Source organism: Seriola aureovittata, chromosome 15 (genome assembly GCF_021018895.1).
Source record: "Seriola aureovittata isolate HTS-2021-v1 ecotype China chromosome 15, ASM2101889v1, whole genome shotgun sequence".
Lineage (NCBI taxonomy): Eukaryota > Metazoa > Chordata > Actinopteri > Carangiformes > Carangidae > Seriola > Seriola aureovittata.
In genome coordinates this window covers 22,775,044-22,792,662 of record NC_079378.1, presented here as the reverse complement: position 1 = coordinate 22,792,662, position 17,619 = coordinate 22,775,044, and the positions used below count along the sequence as shown (strand labels likewise).

At 39.2% G+C, this 17,619-nt stretch overlaps 2 protein-coding genes across 3 annotated transcripts; one reads left to right on the top strand and one right to left on the bottom strand.

Annotated features, from left to right (window-relative positions):
* Nucleotides 1–1,249: 1,249 nt before the first annotated feature.
* ube2g1a (ubiquitin-conjugating enzyme E2G 1a (UBC7 homolog, yeast)) lies at nucleotides 1,250–8,005 on the bottom strand. Its single transcript, XM_056397850.1, has 6 exons — nucleotides 7,779–8,005; nucleotides 6,126–6,228; nucleotides 5,875–5,972; nucleotides 4,601–4,779; nucleotides 4,257–4,376; nucleotides 1,250–2,513 (listed from the first exon to the last, which is right to left on the bottom strand). The coding sequence occupies exons 1-5, from the start codon at nucleotides 7,822–7,824 to the stop codon at nucleotides 4,290–4,292; spliced, it is 513 nt and encodes a 170-aa protein (XP_056253825.1). The 5' UTR covers nucleotides 7,825–8,005; the 3' UTR covers nucleotides 1,250–2,513; nucleotides 4,257–4,289.
* On the top strand, nucleotides 4,325–17,070 carry spns3 (SPNS lysolipid transporter 3, sphingosine-1-phosphate (putative)). 2 transcript variants are annotated; one of them, XM_056397847.1, is made up of 13 exons: nucleotides 4,325–4,395; nucleotides 11,580–11,826; nucleotides 11,923–11,988; nucleotides 12,331–12,467; nucleotides 12,922–13,073; nucleotides 13,231–13,297; nucleotides 13,386–13,528; nucleotides 13,899–14,051; nucleotides 14,147–14,336; nucleotides 15,252–15,317; nucleotides 15,408–15,506; nucleotides 15,605–15,788; nucleotides 16,403–17,070. In XM_056397847.1, the coding sequence occupies exons 2-13, from the start codon at nucleotides 11,601–11,603 to the stop codon at nucleotides 16,468–16,470; spliced, it is 1,551 nt and encodes a 516-aa protein (XP_056253822.1). In that variant the 5' UTR covers nucleotides 4,325–4,395; nucleotides 11,580–11,600; the 3' UTR covers nucleotides 16,471–17,070. The 2 variants fall into 2 exon arrangements, with proteins under 2 accessions (XP_056253822.1, XP_056253824.1); XM_056397849.1 differs by lacking the exon at nucleotides 4,325–4,395 and adding an exon at nucleotides 10,505–10,630.
* The last annotated feature ends 549 nt before the right edge of the window (nucleotides 17,071–17,619 follow it).

The window sequence follows — 17,619 nt, the reverse complement described above, 5'->3', positions numbered from 1 at the left end:
ACTCAGCGATGAAAAGTCATACTAATGTACCAGGCATATTCATACAGTAGAAGGGGACTCTACAGACACCAAACCACACTGTGAATTCAGCTGAAGTCCCCATGTCTACTGCAACAATACCAGTAAATGCAAAGATTGACTCATTTCTACAAGAGGCACTCTTACTTACCTGACACTCCCCATAAGACCTCTTGGAATATGCAAGAGTTCATAATAAAATTAAGCTGCTGAGCTGGGTATGATCAGTCTGTTCTGATGGGGGCCACTTATGGCACTGTGATATATGCCTGTGCACTGATAATAAATCAAATAGTAGGAGTACTGTACATGTACAGCAAAAAAAAAACAAACAAACTGGACAGCAACTAAGATAACAGGTGATCAAGTTAATATTCTCGCCCGAGTTATTTTAAAAAGTTGTGCGTTTTGAGGATAAGGAAGATATGTATGATTCACCGCCATTTCAAGTTCTAGATTTTGCTAACTAGATTGTGAAAACTAATGTTTTCACTTGGCAAGAGCATTGTCTCCCAAATTGCTGCAGATACATCTATTTTATCAAAGTACTGTGCTGTGGAATTACAGCTCCTATTATTTGTTATGTTCAGATAGTCCTGCTCACCTCACAAAGTTCATTTTGCATTTGTTTTATTTTGGAGCACTTACTTTAGGAGATAGTGAATGAAATAAAACAGGAAAACATCATGGGATTCAGTCTGTGTGACAATTAAAAAAATCTAAATCTCTCCTGGTTGACAGCGCCATGCTTGTGGAGAGGCAAGAGTGCAAAGGAGAAAGCATTATCGTGGCTGTCATTAGTGACATTGGATTCATTTAGTGACTCCAACCCTGAAGGAAGTAAAAAATCTGTTAATGAGAAAGCAATTGTTGACTGAGAGAGTTCATAAAAGATGAGAGAGAAAAGGAAGCTACATATTCTTGGCACAACCCCCTAAATCCATCCTAAACTAGTCATGCAAAGAACATTATATCATAATATATAATCTGGAGAGTAATCTTTCTGAGCAAACATGATGGCATTAAAGTTTAAACTCAGAAAATACTAGATTATAAACTGTCTAAATATATGTAATACTCAGCGAACATTTTGTTTGAAATACTGGAAAATAAACCAGGTGAGAAATCCATTTTACAATGTGTTGTTTGTGTTCATAAAAGGGTGCTGTTTTCATTGGCATGTAATTCATGTTGTGTCCAAAACACCGCCTGAATTAAATACACAAGTAAATATTGAAAAAAAGTCATATTTTAGAAGAACTCACTACAGGTAACAGGTTTCATAACATGAAAAATATACATCAGTATTTTGTCTTTGTACATTAGGCAAAACTGCAATAGTTCAGTGAGCAGAATAATCATGAGATTGTGGATCAGGGCAGAGCGTGACAAAACAAAATGGGCACACATACTGTATACACAAACACTCAAACATAATCCCAGAAACATTCAGCAAAAACAAACCAAATAAAAAGGAGGATAAAGCATGCATAACAATTCCTACCGAGGACAACACAGACGAGGAAAAGAGAGGCTGCTAAAATAACAGAATACTGGAGAATAGGACCTCAAACTGTATCAGGATATCAAAAATTAACGTGTACACTTCATACTATGGGAGTTATTGCTATACCAAATTGTTACCAATTATCTAATGATACAGATTCCCTGTGTACTGGCTATTAAGTAAATTCATACATAGGTGGTACACAATTTCTCCATCTTTTCTCAACGTTTTAAAACACTTGTTCAATGCAGGGTGAAGTGGCCAAGCATTTTATTAGGAGGCACTTTTGAAAAAAGATAAACAAAATTTAGCATGCACAAAAATTAAGGGGTATGTTGCTTTTCTCGTGTCAACTGAGCAGGATGGTAAGACTTACAACAGTTGAAGAAAAACAAAATCATTCAGGTACGATGTTGAGTTCTGAGAGTGTTAAAGAACCCATGAGAACAGCTTTGTATTCTAATATGGAAAAACCCTTCATCAGTCACATCATTCGTGTCTCACTTGAATCAATCAAGCTCTTCTTAGGTGACATTCCTCCAACAGCATCGCAATTCTCTCTATTTAAGACATCCTGATAAAACAATCTGAAGAGAACTAATACATGCTGGAGTTGAGAGAGGGAAGGTGGACAAAAAATAAATCTATCAGTACCAGCGCTATCCATTTGGTCTAAGTGTCTTGATGGATGGAAAGGGTGCTTATATATTATCCGGTTAAGTCTGTGCTATATACATGTCTTTACAATATCTTCCTGAATGTTGAAGCAGTTCATAGACTTGAAAAATGTTTTATCATCTTCTGGGTTTGTTTGTTTTGTTTTTTTTTTGAGTTGGCACTTGCTTGGCGGTTTTCTGTCAGCCTTGGTAGTCACTGTTATGTTCTATTGCAGCCTACAGTAGCCAGTCTGTTCCTGCCAAAATAAAGGACAAGCCTGGCGGGTGGAAGAGTGCAGGAAACAGTGCCATGTTGATTTTCAATTGGAGACCTGTGGGAAAGCACACAACAAACAACAGAAAAATTTGTTAGGAATCAGCAAGACCAATAACACAAGTCATAACATTAACAACAGGCATAAATAATGAGTTGTCAAACGGGCCGCAAAAGATCTGCAGCATCTTATACCGTCTGGATGTGTACAATTCAAACCCAAGATGTTAAGTCTATATTCTTTGTTACTTTTAAAATAGTCAATCTGACACTTGTTGAGTTGCACCACAGATGACAAAGTGTAAGATGATTCATACAACCCCTTTTATTTGAGAGGCCAGTTACAATGTGACTAAATTAATTTCCTCACCGAAATTAAGTGAATGCCACCAAACTTAATCGATTCAACAGAAGAAACAAAGGACATAAACCGACAAATCAGAAACATCAAAGATTAGTATGTTATGCAGGCGTCCTGGTGTTAAAATTGATCACCATTCCCACACACAAATCTACAGTACAAAGGATGAAACGGATTACAACACCTGTCTGCCTTTTATAACTGTGAAGCTGATTATGTAAAAACTCTAAAACAGAGTCAGGTTTTATTTGAACTTAATGGTTGTTGTAATACTAGTTTATGGAAGTAGTGAGGCTGAAAGGGCGCATTATGTTACCTTATAAGCGAGAGAGAAAGAGGAGTGCCAAAAAAAGCGAGTGTGTCCCGTTTCGCTGCCTTTCTCCCTCATTGACTCCAGAAGTTCTATTTACTGCGATAAAAAACCAGCGGGATCAGAAACTGAACTAAATGATGTGTTCGGTCTGTCTATCTCCTCCAGTCCTAAATCATAGCAGCTCCTTCACACAACGAGCAGCGTCATTACAATCAGCTGATCGGACTGTGTGTGCCTGTTGCAAGCGTCAATTATACGCGGTTATATACGTGAAAATGTGGCAGGCAATTATATTTAGTATTAATTTAAAAGTAGAAATAATAAGTCACTACATTCATGAGAAAACAAGTCAAATATCGTCTTGACGTTTGCAAAGGCATGAGCAATCAGCGATAGCTCTAATGATCCTTGATCACCGATGTCATCGTCCATCGACAGAACCCTAACTGACGCAGTGACCAGCAGCAGCCAGGTGAGAACCATTCGCAATCACCTTGATTCCAACAGAATGACAGAAATGTTAACAGCTCCACACAACTATGGAAAGGAAATTTAAACAAAAGGGGGTAAAGCTGATCATTGTGGTCGCTGGCTTCCTGAATTCTCTATGACGTCTTAAAGTTACTGGAACATAAAAAAGAAGAGAGACATTTGGGAACAAATTGCCAACAGTGTTGGTGTGTCTAGCAGCCATTGATAACTCAAAAAACAACTGTCTGGTCGGGGCAGAGGACTACTTCTTGTAACCATAAGTCTGAGCGCACCGTAATGCAATCTAATACAACAGAATTCTACCTTCATGAGAGTTGTAATGTCAGTTTTTGTTTAAACTCCTTTAGAGTGTGTTTCTATGATTTTGTCCACCCGATTTATATTAGAGGGTAGGTTAACCAAAACACCTTTTAGTATAATGCAGTAAAATTGAACAGCACCAAAGACTGCAGCCACCAAAATGACCAGAAAATCTAAAACAAAAAACCGAACATTAGAACCTTCATGAAGATGGAGTGTAGTTTACACTCAAACAACAACACATTTTTACTTGAATACCTGTTGAACTAGGCAGCCATTTCTTAACAGCTTAAGTTAGTTGTGATTCGTGAACTTAAGGGTCAAAGAATACTTACCCTGAAAACATGAAGCTAGATCCTTGCTAAATATCACTCAAACGCAGTCTCTTGGCTTTTTCGTACACAACGGGCAACTTTCCTTTTAAATGCTCCGTGTCTGTCCTCCCTCCACTCTTTCTGCAGAGAGAAAGAAAAGGTAAAGTCAATTCAATTTCTTAAGTTTTATATCTTTCTAATGTATTGCACATCTCCTTTTCAAAATTATAATTGTAATATAATCAATAATTTATTCACTCACAAATAATGTATTTTTAATCATACATTAACTATTTAATGCCACCAAAAACATAATCATGCAAAAAACATTTCTAATCAACTTCTTTTTTAACATGTAAACTTACTGCAGCATCCACATTGGCTGGTGAGTCACCATTTGGGTCTGCCAGCATAGAGATAACACTAATCATGATAGTTTCCACTGTGTGGATAGGCAGCCAGCGCTCCTCTGGTTTCTCATAGCCATACTTGTCCTCCCCAGGCTCGTGCAAAATAGAAATACATACATCTCCATTCTTGTCAACTGGAAAAAAACATGTAGTACACAAATTATGAAGCAGAAAATGCTATTGCTGTTCCTGTGATGTAATGGGTGTTAATGTTTGTTTTGAATGTTGATTTACATATGAAATGTAACCAATTAACTACACAACTAATTAATGATATTGTTTATGGATAGTGCCTATGAAAACTATCTGTCTCCACTCTGAGCCAATGTTTAGCAGGTGCATCTTTGGGAGCAGTTACAGTCCTGTGCCTACAGTATGTGGATGGGTCTGTGTCAAATTTGCACATCTGCATAGTCCAATTCTTCCCCATTCTTCCTTGCAAACTACTAAAGTTCTGTTAAATAATGTGGGGACAGTTCATGAAGAGCAGTATTCAAGTCCTACCACAAACAGTGTGTCAATCCATACCTACAGAACTTAATTTGAATTTATTAACTTTATAAAGCTAAAAACATGCAAATAATAATCACTCATGTTAATACTAGTTTCCAAGAAAATAGTAAATCAAAACCCAACGAGTACAAACACTAAAAAGGGTGCAATGCCATTTCATAGCAGTGTTTATACTGCACTAAAAAACATTTTGCAAAAATGGTAAAATGCATTTGTGAGGTAAAATACTATAACACGATTTGTAACACATTATTAAGATATTACGAGGAATAGTGACTAAAATATAATTTGCATCCAACCTAAAGCTACTCAGTTTTCTCCAAAGTGACAGTGGTGTATTTCAGTTTATTTTTGTTACATCAACTGCATTTCTCAGCAGTTATAAAATGAAACCCTTATTCAACAATTTGTCCGACCGAAGTTCACTCTGGTAGACTCTTGCTGACCTTGCTGTGGACAAGCATTCAACTGAATGTTTCTTTAATTTAAAAAAGGCAGCTGAAGATAATGACCTAATGCAATGAATGGGTATGGAATGAATGTAATGAATGAATTGCATGTTAATAGTCCTTGGTATTAATACATGTACAATCCACAACATTTCCAAAACTGAACACTATGATCTCCTTGAAAAAGATTGAACCTCCACTTTCTCAAACAGGGCTTACTACAGACAAAGTTAAATATCACTGACGGTGCGGTAGACGTGAACCTACCATTAGGGTGCCAAATATCTGTGATAAATTTCATTTTAGGTGGCCTGAGAGGGTAATCTTTGGGAAATGTCAGATGAGCTTTAAACACACCACCTTCACTGTGAACAAAAAAGATCAAAGAGAAAAATCAATATAATAGGTAAATATGTTTCAAAACATCCAACGCAATAGAGGTAATAAGATTTGTTTAGAGCACAAAATAATACCAAATGTTTCATACTATATCCTAAACATAAGAGTGATAAACTTACTACAGTGTGTCTGGAGGCCCAATGATAAGGACTTCCCATCTGTAGAGATCATTATCCTCGATCAGACCTGCTGAAAATCCCTCCACTGGGTTTTTGTTCAGCTCTAGATATAAAAACAAATGCCAAAGAAAGTTTAATTGCCATAGGCTCATATCATAGTGCCTATAATATATTACATGTGCTGATGATGTGATTTTCTGGAGACTGCTGAGGAGACCACATAAACCTTTGTCTTAGGAGGCCTTTTTGGCAAAACACTGAAGATAAAAGTTTGTCAGCACTCTTCCTACATATTTCATTGAATGTTCATTAGATTTGATATGCAACATATTTGGATGATCCCTGGGGTTAATTTATTCAAGTTACTAATTTTGTGACATTCAGTATGCACATATCAACTCCAAACAATCTTGCAAAATATGGAAGTGACCACCAACAGTTAGCACTTCAGCAACAATTTACATAGCCATAAATCAGTGTTATGAGTTAAAAATTCTGTACAGTAATAAATGAAAATATCAAAATCTGAATAACATTTAGTTGCCTTTATGTCACAAGTGAAGGTGTACACTTTGAAGTAATTACTTTATGGTTTTTAATGATTGCATGTGTACAACAACGAACGTACATAATTGACAACATTTGGCAACTCCTAATTTAATTTTTCAAGCTCTACAATAGGTCCAAGTATGTGTAAGAAGGCAATGAAATACTAACGGTACTTTAAAATTTCTGGCATTAGGTTAAGGTACCTCATTTCAATCGAATGTCACTGAAAAATATTAAGGTGCAAGATAATTACCCATCACTATGGAGGCAATAACAGGAAAACAATAAAGAAGCACATTATGTCCCTGACAGTTTGCATATGGATTTTGCAATCTTAACCAAAATCTGAAATGTAACGTTACGGCTACCAGCCCAAAACCTTATACGATGTCTGTCCGACTCAGCTGTTTTTAGAAAGTGGGTTATATTAGGGCAGCAAAATTTAATTCGCAGCTGACTCTGTTAAAATAGCGAATAGAGGTAATGCGAGATTAACGTTAGCTTGGCGTGTTGATGCTAACAACAGTGACAGCAGCTAACGTTAGCATACAGATGTAGCGAGTTTGCTAAATATGTTGACAATTCAACGTGGTTAGCAAGACAAAACTGGCCAACTAGTGAAACGTTTATTGGATTTATGCATAAAACAGTGACTGCCACCATGCTATTCGCATAACTGGTAAACCCCGTATGTAAAAAAATACAAAAGACCACTTGTCATGTCGTTTAAGATACATGTAAACACATCGAGTCAATCGAGACAGCTAGAGGCTAACGTTAGGCTAACTGCTTTTAGCTAACCCGAAAGTCGTTGGGACTTCTGACAGCGGCTTTCAACTAAAATCAAGTGTACAAAGTCGAAACAAACGTCTAAATGAGTTGGTTTCCCAGCACACTGAATGCGTTTATTTGTCAAGAGAGTAATGTGTCTGTCGATATCCACTGCTATAACCTCCATGCAGTTTATTTTTCATGGGACCTTAACGTTAGTGTGGAAGGTTCAAGAAAACAGTTTGCGCCAGCACCATCATTTGAATCACAGCTAACGGCAGGGTTCATCGTTAGCACGGCAGCCAGCATCATTTCACACCAAGGTTTATTTACCTGCAAGCTGTCTCCTGAGTAACAGCGCTGATTGAGGCTCTGTCATAGTTTAGCGAATGTAATGCAGCTATATTCAATGGCAATATTTCGAGGTAAATGCGTTAATTTCACGTTCACCAAACAGTACTCCGTCCCCTCTATTTTCCGTTTAGCATTATCTTCATTCTTCTTCTTCTCCTGGTACTGCTGCCGCTGCTGCTGCTGCTGCTGTGCTGCTTCTTCTTCTTCTTCTTCGATGGTGTTTAACGGCAGCTGGCATCCAAGTAGTTGTATTACTGCCATCTTTCGACATCACTCAGTACTGCTGCTGTTTCTTCTTCGTTCAGCTTTTACAGCAGCAGACATCCATATTGATGACTTACTGCCATCTTCTGGATATACCCTCGACTGCAATCATCTCTAGATTTACTGCAACAATCATATCCCCTATACAAAATAAATAAATGAAGAAAATAAAGTAAAATAAAAAATAAACTTCTACCTAGTCCACAACCTCTTTAGTTTGTGAACAGACCCCCCTATATCCAAAGTCCAACATAGCCTACATATGCTAATGTCAAATATTAAACATAGGAATGTTGCATCTGACTATCTGCAAGATTAAGCAAAGACTTGATGATATGTTGTACCAGGGGTGACCACTCTATGGTGATTACCAGGAAGCTACTTTTCTCAAAATACATACTAAAAGTCACTGGGTTAACTTTATCCAGTATCAATGGATTGTTGTGAGACAGTGATTTCAAGTACGAAGTTCAAATAATTTCATGGTATTTCTTGTGGCAAAGTATGGTAAGTCCCTGTATGTGTTAAATAAGAAATTAGTGAAGTCCAGGTGTCTTGCCAGGTTAGCCACTTGTACCCTCTGTTCTCAGAGGGCTCAGCTACACATTGGATCTATAAGGAAAAGTTGGATCCATATCCTTTTTCTGTAGAACATGAAAATAATATTTCTGAAGAAGCTTGGGCCATTGATGTCTTGACTGTCATTTACACCGCAACCCTGAAAATCTCATCATACTTGTAGGCTATAGTCTAGTCCAGAGGTTGGGTTAAATGGTTCATGATGCACAATTCTGATTTTTGTGGCGAATCATGGCAGTGCCTGTATTAGACAGAGGAAAAATTAAGTTAATTATAGTATTTGCTGCTGCGCAATAATTTCTACATGAATTCACTAAACTATCGGGGCAAGACGCACTCTGAAAGGCTATAGCCATATGTTAAGACCGAAGTCCTTAATGAAAACTCTCTGCAGCAGACACTGACACTAGATGGCAGCAACTGACAGGATCCTAAGAGCCCCTAACATAATCATAACACAATTTACTTTCCTGTTACAAAATTTACTTATTACTTACTGTTACCAGTAGTACATCTACAACTGGCAATGATAATACAAATAATGGGGGAAAAAATCAGCACAGTACCAATGAAAGCATAAACTGTTGGAAAGGCAAAATAGATAAATGAACAAAAGAACAAACAAATAATTTTTTTTTTTTTAAATCTCAAATTTTTCCTCTTCATCTCTTACAGTATGATGTTGACTGATCTATTTAACACTAATAATTTGGTCACTTCTTCATAAATGTGAGAAATAATCATCCCATCTGACACCGTGCTGGCACTTGTGTCACAAGTGAAGGAGGAAGTTGATGGGAATAAACATTTACTGTCGAGAAGTGATCACACATGTAGGCGTCTTGGTGGCTGATGAGCCTGTACATGTATGTCTCTGCTGTTTGTCACAGAGTCTGTCATGTTTGATCTAGTGAGGCCAGAAAGCCTCTGAACTGGCTGAAACAGCTGAGCCTGCAACTATGCTGAAGTCAATATGACTACACCAGTTAACTAGGGATGTTTACCATATCACTGAAACAAGAATTTAAGTTTTATGGCAATAAGCTTGGTGATCTTACGTTAGGCCCCCAAGAGACCTCTGTGGTCCCTTTGTGAGTGAGTCTCCAAAGCAGAGTGTAAGATGAACGTTTCTCTGGTATTCTGTCAGTTTATGAGGATAAAAGTAAAAAATATATAAATGAACTGTAAGGAATGATCATTGAGGTTGTTCGTGTGCACAAAAATATGTAGGTGAAAATCTTTCATCTCACAGATTAACGTCACTTCATGGTCTCTTCTGAGCAAGTTGAAGACAAATATTTTCCATGGATGAGAAGGTGATCCAGCTTTTTACTGTTTGAATTTCATTTGACTGCCATGGGATAAAGGCTTTATAAGATGTAACATCAAACAGAACAGCAATTACCAGAGCTGTGCAACAAGCTTCAGACCACAGATATTAGAGGAAACAATAATAGTTTTGTTTTTTTTCAGTTTTCTGAGGCGCTGCACCACTTTAGCTTTCTCACTCCTCACCCGTAATTCAAATGCATTCTAGGCCACATATTTCTTAGAATTTGAAGACAAACATTTTAAAAGTAGAGGTCACAGGTTATTTTGGGTGATGAGCAGCACCGGCTTTCATTCTTACGCTGTTTGAGGTTTGTGCATAAAGCTGTTAAAAGTTTTTTAAGAGTCCGACCTGTAGCATGTAATGTTATCTAACATAAAGAATGAAAAAGAAAAACCAAAATGAAGACAAGAGAAAAACTGAAAATGATATTTGGCTTGTTTACAGCATTGCGTCACAGTGGAGATCTGTGTGAAAGCATATGACCAACCCAGAGTGGGCTGGTCCCTTCACTAACTTAATATCTCTAGTGGCATGTTAGAGCTCAGGCCCCTTCTTCAGTCCTCAGACACACACTGAGAACCACACCGTCCTCTAAAACCTGCAAATATGGACTTAACTGAGAAGACTATATAAACAAGACATCATCAACAACTAGGTGAGGTGGTTTTTGATCTAAATTTGAATTTGTGTTGGCAGTTTTAGTAGCTGAAGGGTTACACCTTGATATGAATAGAACAACTGTATAAGTGTCAGTGTGTGGGATAAAAAGAGCAAGGTCTTAGGTTCTTGCAGCCAAAGCTGAAGAGAAAAGATTTTACGCACAACAATCTCATTGTTGTCAGAGCAGAAAGCATGGTGACCTTTCTGGAAGTACGCTGTTCCTGTCAGTCTGCACAAAAGAAAACAAATGATTTTACAATATTATGTCTTTTAGATTTCTTATCTTGTTACTCTATGATCTGACAAAACAGGCGTTTTTTATAGTGGTTTTTAGCTCAGTATTTGTTAGGAGTGTACATCGTTCACCCACAGACTTGCCTCATTTCCTTAAATCTATAAAGGGCTCAAAACCCTCTTGCGTTATCACCCAGCGACTGTCCACTGCGCGGTTAAAACTAATTTTGTAAGAAACATGAAATAACTGTAAAGATCTTCAGAAAATCCTCCTTCTCCTTTTTTCTTTTTGACATAGTTGCAACAATTTGTTCTTACACCGTTAAGTAACTGCCTTTTGTGTCATAAAGACTATTTCTAAAGCGTTTCCAAACATTAACTGCTTTCCGTCAAACTAGATTAGTTGACTTCAAACGCAACTCTTAAGAAATGAACTGCACTTCTCACCGCATGGCATTCGGTTGATAAATGCACAACAGGAGAGAGAGAGTCACTTATCTACTGTGATGTGATTAGACTTTAATTTAAAGTTGAATGCAAGAGGGGCTGTACTTTGTATCCGGAACATGTATTTCCCCCTCTCAGTATACAATATAACTCAGTCCTGTCACTGAGCTTTATTGAGTTTTCTAATAAGACTTGTTTCCAAACTACTGTGCACACAGTGCAACATTATTGTCGTTGGTGGGTCATACATTCTTCATTTCCAGGTGGAGAAAGAGCTGCTCACTATGAACGCAGAGGACGCAGTGACGTCCCCCCAGGACGGGCCGACGCCTCGGTGGAGCATAGGCTCCAGCTCCGGGCTGCATTATGGCTCCTTTGCAAACAGCCTTGCGTCCCTTACACCGATGGCTGTGGAAAAACCAGCCATATCACCGAGACGGGCCCATTTAGCCGTAGCTGTGCTCTGCTATCTCAACTTGCTCAACTACATGGAACGGTACACAATAGCAGGTTAGCTGATCACATGACAACACTAGCTGTCAAAAAACACTGCACTGCTGCTAATTTGTTGGGGCTTACACATACATTGTCTTTGTTGTCATTTAGGTGTCCTCTCCAACATTCAGAGATTCTTTAATATAAGAGACAGTACGGCTGGACTTCTGCAAACAGGTATAATGATGCACGGACACACTCACACACCATCACACCTTTGACATATTAATGTTTGAAACACATATTTTCAAGGTTCCTATTTCACCCTGCATTACTTAAGATTGAATAAGGCAACATGTGCTGCAAGTGAATTGCAGAGCACTGCTGCTTATTGCAAGACTTGTGTTGCACATTGTGGTTCTAACTTAGAGATCTTTGCTTTGATACCTGTGATGTCATTGACATTATTCATACAGGAATTATATTTTGAAAAGTTTCAAGAGCGGGGCTTTCTTTCATTGAATGAGTCAGCTTATCACATCATGAAGAAGGAATTAACTTTTGTTCATGCGCTTACAGTTTTTATCTGCAGTTTCTTGCTTTTGGCCCCTCTCTTTGGTTACCTTGGGGACCGCTACAACCGGAAATACATCATGATTGGTGGTTTGAGTGTGTGGCTAGTGACTGCAGCCGGCAGCTCTCTTGTGACTGAGTCGGTAAGTGAGGAACAGATGAGTTCAGATATATAAACTTTACAACAAATAAGAAGCAACGAAGTCACAGGATGTTTCTGCTGTTATTAGTTTTTTCTTCCTCTATTATACAAAGTCATCACGCCGTCACTCGTGAAATAGAAATGAATGAACTGAATTTCAGTGCAATGAGTGTGAGATGGTCAGTTACAAACATGCAGAGCTAATGTCAATAGATGCTTAAACAACATCTAAATAAATGTCAAACATTGTTGTAGATGTGTTTAGTGTACAACATGCACTTCAACATGAAAGTCAATATTCAGAAATTTCTCTTGGAATGAAATTATTATTGTATTAATTGTGCTTTTATTGGCTGTAAGAATGGTGGATGTCAAACTGTGAGAAGATCCTTGTGGTTTATATGACTGAACTATGGTGAAATGCTTCCCCCCCGCCGCTCTCTTGATCTCTTCAGTTATTCTGGCTTCTGGTGCTGTTGCGAGCCCTGGTCGGGATAGGAGAGGCCAGCTATTCCACCATTGCTCCCACCATCATCGGGGACCTCTTTACCGGTGGTCAACGGAGCATCATGATCTGCGTCTTCTACATCTTTATCCCAGTTGGAAGGTTAGAAACAAACTCAATCTAGATCCACGATGATTGTGTGTGTATGAATGATGATCTTTTAAACAGTTCAAAGTAAAATCAACACGTAAAAAGATTGTATTGTTAAGCTTGTTGATGTCATTGTGATCAGTCATATGGTTTCTCCGTGTCTTTTCAGTGGTCTTGGATACATCGTGGGGGCCGGGTGTGCGAACCTCACAGGGGACTGGCGCTGGGCTCTCAGGGTGAGAACGTTTTTTCATTATCAGCAACGTCCGTGTTCATTGACAGAAATAGAGTGATAGGTATCTTAACATGTCTCTGTGTTATCAGATCACTCCCATCTTGGGTCTTGTGGGACTTTTCTTGTTGGTTTTCTTATGTCCTAACCCAGCCAGAGGCGCTGCAGAAACCCATGGACAGGGAGTGGCAGAGCAGACCTCGTACAAGGAGGACGTCAAGTATCTTCTGAAAAAGTAGGACATGGAACAGAACACACACCGGCATATCAGCTCTTATTAATTTTCCACATAAACACATAAAAACAAACATTTCTGATTAGGAAATTTGGTTATTGAAGGCTTGTGAGCAGGCTGTGTGCTGAGCGGGACGTAGAGCAGGAAAAATAAACTTGTTCTCGCTCTCTGGTGGACATACTATGTAATAGCTTCACGGTTTTTAAACAATATCAAGTTTCTTTAGTGCAAAATTTTGTTAAATATGCTGTATACCAATATATCTATCCTAACTAATACTGCGGTACTTTAGCACATTAGTCCCTACACTCTACTGAGCCATGATTTTTGATTGATATTTACACATCTTGTTGTGTCACTCTGACTCTAGTAAAAGTTATGTGTGGTCCTCATTCGGAGTTACGGCCATGGCCTTCCTCACCGGAGCCCTGGCTTTCTGGATGCCTACGTTTCTGTCCAGAGCTCAGGTCACTCAGAAGATCCGACCGCCGTGCACCAAGGAGCCTTGTGACTCTACAGACAGGTGCAGCATGACCTTTGACCTCCATCATTTACTTCATTTCCCTCAAAATCGCCACAGAGTTTTAACGACGCTGTCTGCCTCTGCTCCCTGTGCAGTTATATCTTCGGTGCTGTGACGGTGGTGACGGGCATTCTGGGAGCGAGTCTCGGCACCGGTTTATCAAGATGGTTAAGGAACAAGGTGTCAAATGCGGACCCGCTCATCTGCGCAGTAGGCATGCTGGGATCGGCCCCGTGCCTCTTCATCACCATATTCGTGGCATCAGAAAGCATTCCAGCCACTTACGTAAGAGACAAGCTTCCGTTTGTTGGTTTCCTCTGGTGAAATGAAAGTATAGCTCAGCTGCTTCAGTCCAGACTGAAATACGTCAACAACTACTGGACGGATCATCATGAAATTTCGTACTCACATGCTGCTGATGTTGATAATCCTGTTGGCTTTATCTTGAGTGCCGCCATGAGTTTCACATTTTTGGTTTTAAGTGAACTGCCTTGACAGCTATTGGTTGGATTACACATGCTTAAGTGATCCCTTAACTTTCCATCTAGTGCTCCAAGTGCTGCTATGCAACCTCACAGTGCTGCAAGCACGACACTTAGTCTTGCGTTACTCAGGGGTTTTAGAGTATGAGATCCTAATGTGGCTCGACCTAAATGACAAATGTAACAAACCTGCCATCAAATGAGTTAATCTACATTAAATGCTTATAGAATGTATTCCAGTTAGTCTTGTTTTAAACTAAGGATTATCTGTGTCACAGTTTCTACTTTACATTATGGAAGTATAAAAAAACTCAAAGTCAGAACTTCCCCTAACTGTGATGAAGAAACCACACAGCTGTAGACGTTCTGTATTTCTTCCAGCAGAGATGTAGGTCCAGTAATGAGTGGTGTCTACACACACAAGCACAAGGACTAAACAGTCGCCTCAAAGTTTTTCAGATGGATTTTCCTCAAATCCCCTGAACATGATTATAAATTCTAACCGAGATGCACTTGAACTCTAAAATACTTTTCATCAAATGTGACAGCCATGGCATCTGCTGTGGATGTGTCACTCAGTACAGGCAATACAGCTCCAACGACATGTTGTAACAAGCTCATAAATAATGTTTAATAATGTCAAAAAGTGTAGAACAAAAACCATTTCATTGATGCACTTATCACTTGTTCACTGGGTGTCCCAACTGTCTCGTTTCAGGTATTCATTTTCTTAGGTGAATTATTGCTGTCACTGAACTGGGCTGTTCTCGCTGATATACTGCTGGTGAGTTCGAATGGTTTGTTTGGGAATAAAACGATAAAACGATCTGCTGAAACCTGAAGCTGACGAGTTGTTCTGTTACTTTTTTACCAGTATGTTGTCATACCAACCAGAAGGGCGACAGCTGAGGCCCTACAGATTACGGTCTGTCATCTCCTGGGTGATGCTGGGAGTCCGTACTTAATAGGAACGGTGAGAGATAGTTCTACTTTCCCACATTTAACTTCCTTTTAACTTTACTGATTCGTCATCTTTGTATCATTGAGCACCAATGCTTTTTCCACAAGTAGATCTCTGATGCTATACGCAAAGTTAAACCTGGAACCGATGAGTGGAGCTTCCACAGTCTGAAGTACAGCCTCCTGGTCTGCCCGTCTGTGGGAATCCTGGGTGGACTGTTTTTCCTCATGACTTCCCGCTACATTACTGAAGACAGGAAGGCAGCTCAGGAGTTGATTGCAGGAGCTGGAAATGGTCAGTTACAGTCCTTTTATTCTCATCTGAACAACAAAACCCCAAAACTGGCCACATGTTCAAATCAATACACAATCTGAGAATGTTTAAATTTATATTTCCATCGAGGATTTTTGTGTGGGAGACACACAAGCACATGGTGAAGTCCTCTCCAATGTGTTGCTGAAGAACAGTCCTCCGTTCAGCAGGACAGCACACTTCTAATGCGGTTAAGAAGAAATTCCCCTTATCTGCACACATGCCCGGATGACACACTGGCAGCTCAGAGATAGAGATGGGCAAAAGCTAATAAAGACGACATTGTCTTTCTGACCTCATTCTCTCCATTCTGTTGGACTGTTAAATGTTTGAGGCCGCTGCACCAACACGGCGCCTCAGTGGGCATCACCTCTGCAGATAAGAGCTGGTTTCCTCTTAACATGGTCTCACATACACTTCTCTGATCCTGGACCAATGTATGTGTGTGTGTGTGTGTGTTTATCAAGTCACATAGTTTTCATGTCATTCTAATGAGTGTTTCCTACTTTAATTTAAAACATTTTTTGTTTTTGTTTGTTTCTTTGTGTGTGTGTGTGTGTGTATGTGTGTGCGTGTGTGTGTGTGTGTGTTAACAGAGGGTCCCCCACCTCAGCCGAATCCTGCACCTGAACCCTCCATGGAACTGAGCAACAGTAATAAGTAAAACTGGAGAAAAGCTGCCATTAATTAATTTATCTGTAAATATCTGAAGTTAAGTTAAAAACCACTGGTGTGGAGAAAAGGATGTCGCAGCTGATCCAAACGGGTCCTTTTCCGTCACTTTACAGCCGCACACTGATGACAGATGCAGAGAAAACTTGTTAATTCACACTGTCGGACCAGGAAATGCCTTTTTAAAAGTGTGTGTCTGTTCACTCAGGCTTATAATTGTATTTTATGCAATTGAAGTCGAGTCAGTTTTATTTATAGATCACAAAATCACAACTTTGCTTAAGCGCTGTAAAATCTGTGCAGCAGATAAAACCCTGCAGAGCAAAAACTCACCTGTAAAAACTCAGGGGAAATAAAGAAAAAAGAAGAAAGTGGAGACACTGACATTTAACAATAGGCCTAATAAAAAAGTCATAAGTTGTTTTTTTTATTGTAACACCTCAGTGAACTTTCACAGTGGAAGCAGGTTACATTATCATTACAATATTACCTCCCATTCAGGGGCACTGCGCAGTATACTTGAAAAGTAAATTCTTATATTTTCTGAATGGAAATGTTGTTTTTAACTTATCAATAAATTTGATGCTTTTGTTTTGCTTGACAAACTGTAATAACTGTACACCCAGCCGTCTTTGCTGGATACATCAACACCAGAAACTCTACAAAAAAGAAACAGGAAATGAGCTGACTCATCAAAAATCATCACAAGGGTAATGGGATTATACAGGTGCATTTGCCCATTACAGTCTGAAACATACAGCTGAAGAAACCCTCAGGTTTCTGCATCAGCCTAACGAACAGCCCCGCCTCAAGGGAACTGCTTTGCTGACACCAGAATTTCAAAATGGCCAACGGAGTTCAATCCATGTGCGACCATCATCCACCTGTTTTTCTTTCCTTAATGATGCTCTGTGAATTTTGCTGACACCCGTCAGTGCACATGAGGCCAGTTTGCGCTGCAGATTCTCCAGCTCAGTCAAGTTCATAAACCCCGGGCAGATTATGCTGAATTTGCCCCAAGTATCCACATTGAGGATAATCAGATTAACTTCTCCATCTATGATTGTCCCGGCCGGCATCCATGCAGCTGCTGCCTCCTTAATGAGGAGCAGAGGGGCCCCCGGCTGGACCACAGCATATG